The sequence below is a fragment of the Phaeoacremonium minimum genome, assembly GCF_000392275.1.
Source record: "Phaeoacremonium minimum UCRPA7 unplaced genomic scaffold PA7_03_scaffold_379, whole genome shotgun sequence".
NCBI classification, from domain to species: Eukaryota; Fungi; Ascomycota; class Sordariomycetes; order Togniniales; family Togniniaceae; genus Phaeoacremonium; species Phaeoacremonium minimum.
In genome coordinates this window covers 186,618-190,161 of record NW_006921283.1, presented here as the reverse complement: position 1 = coordinate 190,161, position 3,544 = coordinate 186,618, and the positions used below count along the sequence as shown (strand labels likewise).

Here is a 3,544-nt window from a genome sequence, read left to right as displayed (position 1 = left end):
TTGTCGACACTTCGCGGGCGAGAAATGCTTGCTTTCTTGATGATCACTGTAGACCTATCAGGATGCAACGCTATTATCAGAAATGGTGAAGTGCTCGTGGGGATTCCAAGAAGACAATCCACTTGCTACGCGTTGAGTGGTCTACTCTGGAGCAGGTTTGGCCGTTTTGAGATCGCCACGAGTATATGTTGTCAAAGGACCCCTCACTCTTGGGCTTCAATCAGACCCATAACATTACCAACCCACACAATTCACTCAATTTGCTTTCACAATGGCAGCACCGGCAGTGAAAATGATCAACACGCGGAAGATGCGGTATACTGGGGATGCAATGTCCGCATTGAAAGGCAGTGACCTAAAAAACAACCTGCACTCTCATGACAATTGCAAAGACAGTATCTTCCGCGAAAACGGCGGCGACAACGGCCCATCCTCCAAGAGGGTTTGGTTGGATAGGCAGTATGAAACCCGACCTCCACTTGAAGCAGATGGAACTTTCCGTCACATTGGTTCCTATCCATTGACAAGCAACCTTGCTCCCTGGCTGAGCAAGGCCCTGGCCAGCTACAAGCCCGAAGACAAAGTACTCGAGCTTGTCAAGCCATATGCGGCAGCATTTCACAATTTTGTTGAAAGCGAGAGGAAATCCAGTACTGGATTGCATGATCTGGATGCGATCGAATTGACTTACCAATACACACTGGAGATTGGCGCTGCAATCCTCCTAGCTGCAGACGCTACGGACAAGCCGGTAGACTTGCAGGCGGAGTTTCACACCTCGAGAGCCGGCGGCGATAACCACTTTTCCTCTTGGGGCAAAGTGCTGACTGGTCTCGAGTGCGATCCTCCGATCATTGTCCAGTTTCCATTTTATCTGATGATGTGCCAATCGTTCACGTTTGAGCCCAATTCAGCCAGAGAAGACTATGTATACTCGGCCCTAACTGGCGTGGACTGGGCCAAAGGCAACAACAAGTTCAATGACCGAATCCGCGCCTTTGAGAGTCTAGCAAAAGCCTCGCTGCCGACACTCGATGACAAGAAGTCTGGTCAAGATCGTTGCTTCTGGCGCGTGGCTCTTGCGTATTTGCGAGCCATGAACGATTGCGAGAATGCAAGGTCGTTCAAAATCCCGAAGGTCGCCGCCATAAAACATGGGCTTGATGATGAACTCGTTATCGCCGCACGTGCACTTGATACTATTGGATCGGCATACATGTGCAGCGACGGAGCCGCGTGGCTTGACAACGAGGGGATGGACTCGCTGATTGGGTCAGCGCTGCCAAATGATGTTATGGACCTTCACACAGATATCAGGACTGGCGAAACAAGGAATTTGTTACGTCTCCTGTATCCCGAAGGCCTGACCATTGAGCAATCTATGAAGACAGTGTCAACTTTGTTATCGGGAATGCTTTGCGAAATTTTCCGTGGACATCACAGAGCTCGGTTCAATAACAGGGAGGATGGGAGAATTGCCGCGACCTCCCCGCCATATAGTTTCTGTCGAGCACGGCACAGGAAGATCTTCGAGACTCTAGAGATGTATATAACCCACTACCCCAAGTTCTGGGAGTGGACATGGGAAATCTTCCGCATGGCAAAAGAGCAAGTTACTGAGGAGGGGTTGCTAGAACCCCTTGTCTGTGGTCTTAAGCGGGCTCGCACCCAAGAGCCGTTGCCTCCCTCACCGGCCACCAAGTTTTATAACCTGTATTATGACATGGTCGAGAACGGGGCTGCGCAGGTAGAGAAGAGACAGCCTCTTGGCGTCACCGATGATCTTGCACCAGTCATCCGCAAGATCCACAGTCTCTGGCACAAGGAGATCCTTGAGGATAACAAGAAGCCAGGGTGGGGTATTGAATATGATGCTGAGTCTGATGGCCTGTTCAGCGAAGCTGGTACAATTCTGTCCAACAGGAGCGCGATATCGGATGATATGTACAAGTTTGCTATCGCGTACGGGAGGTTGAGCATGGGGCTGCCATATGTTGCGTATCATACAGTTGACGCCATCATAATGGCTTATGGTGCTCTATAGAAGATTATATTTGAAAGCTCGACGGGCAAATCAATGATCAGCTTAGATATTACTTAATGAGAAGATAGTCACACATAGGAGAGGAGATATCTTGCGTCTTAATCGTCTTAATCGTCTTATCTGATACTTGCCCAGGGTCAATTTGCACCTCACATACGATCACCTGTATTAATTTGTGCTAAGGACACTCCAATCGCTTTTGGAGTGAATGGCAAAGCTTACAGGATTGTGGATTGCTGCCTGGAACCAGCTCTTTACAAACGGCGTGTCCTGAACCTCAATGTCAAGTAATGGAGCCATGTCAAGATAAAACGAAAAAGAGCGTAAAACTTGCCTTGTATTACGCAACTCTCTTCAATCAACTGGCCAGAAATAGTGGAGGCTGATGTTTGCACAACATGACTAATTTCTTATATATTTGTGGATGAACTCGCGAAACCTTTAACTTATATCGTAGTTAGAAATATCGCCAGAAATCAAACAAGTATAACTTCCTTCCACAATTAACTACAATATCTATGAACTCACAAACCTGGCATATTTTATTGGACAAATTTCTTAACCATTTGTTGTTATCTTACAGCTAAGGAAGCCCGTAAAATAGTTAGAAGCACCAGTGACCCCATGATGACACCCAAACTGACATTTTGTCACCGTCTGCCCAATCGCTCTAAAAGTTGCTCGGGTGACCAGTACGACTTTTTCCGGCAGGCAGGTTACATACATGAAAGTGCTCTTTCACGATACTTGGTTGGTCTTGGTCTCGCCTACCTGCAGCAATATACTGGTGGCACTGCAGGCGACCAGGCCAATTAGCCATCTAATGTCCTTCTCTTGAAATACTCTCAGCTCCCTGCACCAGCTCAACCTAAAATGAGAAAGATGTGTCTTCTTTACTGACACTTTTTACGCGCCCTATGGCTGAACATTTCAGTTGAACATAGGTTGCTGCGATGACTTCGCTAGGAAGGCTCTCAAACTCCGTGATTACTGCTATTAACGAAAATACTGTTGCTTTAGCCAGCATTAACTTTGACTTCTCTTTGGTCAAAGTCGAGGCTCCGCTAGAATACCACGGCGTCGGCAACGCCCCGGCTAAGTTCCGCCGGGAGAACGCTGAGATAGGAGCCACTCATCGAACAGCTCGCAAGCTCGGTGCTCTGTTTGAGTCTATCACTCCTCACGTGCCAGCAGTAATAGCAGCGTACGGGAAACGAGTGAGCGAGATACTTGAGAACCCAGCAATCAATCCCTCGGGCAGGACCGACAAACATGGCTTATTTGCGGAATTCGTCGGAGTTGATGCTACGTCCATCTGGGCCGCGGCTACGTCGGGACACATACCTATTGCTGTTCATCTTCTAGCTTGCCTGTTGGCAAGAGCTTTCAAAGATCCGGCCCACTCTGTATCCGTTTGGGCTGAACTTGTTCTGGAACGGCAACGTGAGATTCTGAAGCAGAATGGTGGCCACAGTCTTGCATCCAACATATCCCAGATCG

At 48.3% G+C, this 3,544-nt stretch overlaps 1 protein-coding gene across 1 annotated transcript; it reads left to right on the top strand.

Moving 5' to 3' along the window:
- Positions 1-271: 271 nt before the first annotated feature.
- UCRPA7_5030 (hypothetical protein) lies at positions 272-2,044 on the top strand (the record flags this gene model as incomplete). The annotated part of the gene is made up of 1 exon (XM_007917580.1): positions 272-2,044. The coding sequence occupies one exon, from the start codon at positions 272-274 to the stop codon at positions 2,042-2,044; it is 1,773 nt and encodes a 590-aa protein (XP_007915771.1).
- Positions 2,045-3,544: the final 1,500 nt, after the last annotated feature.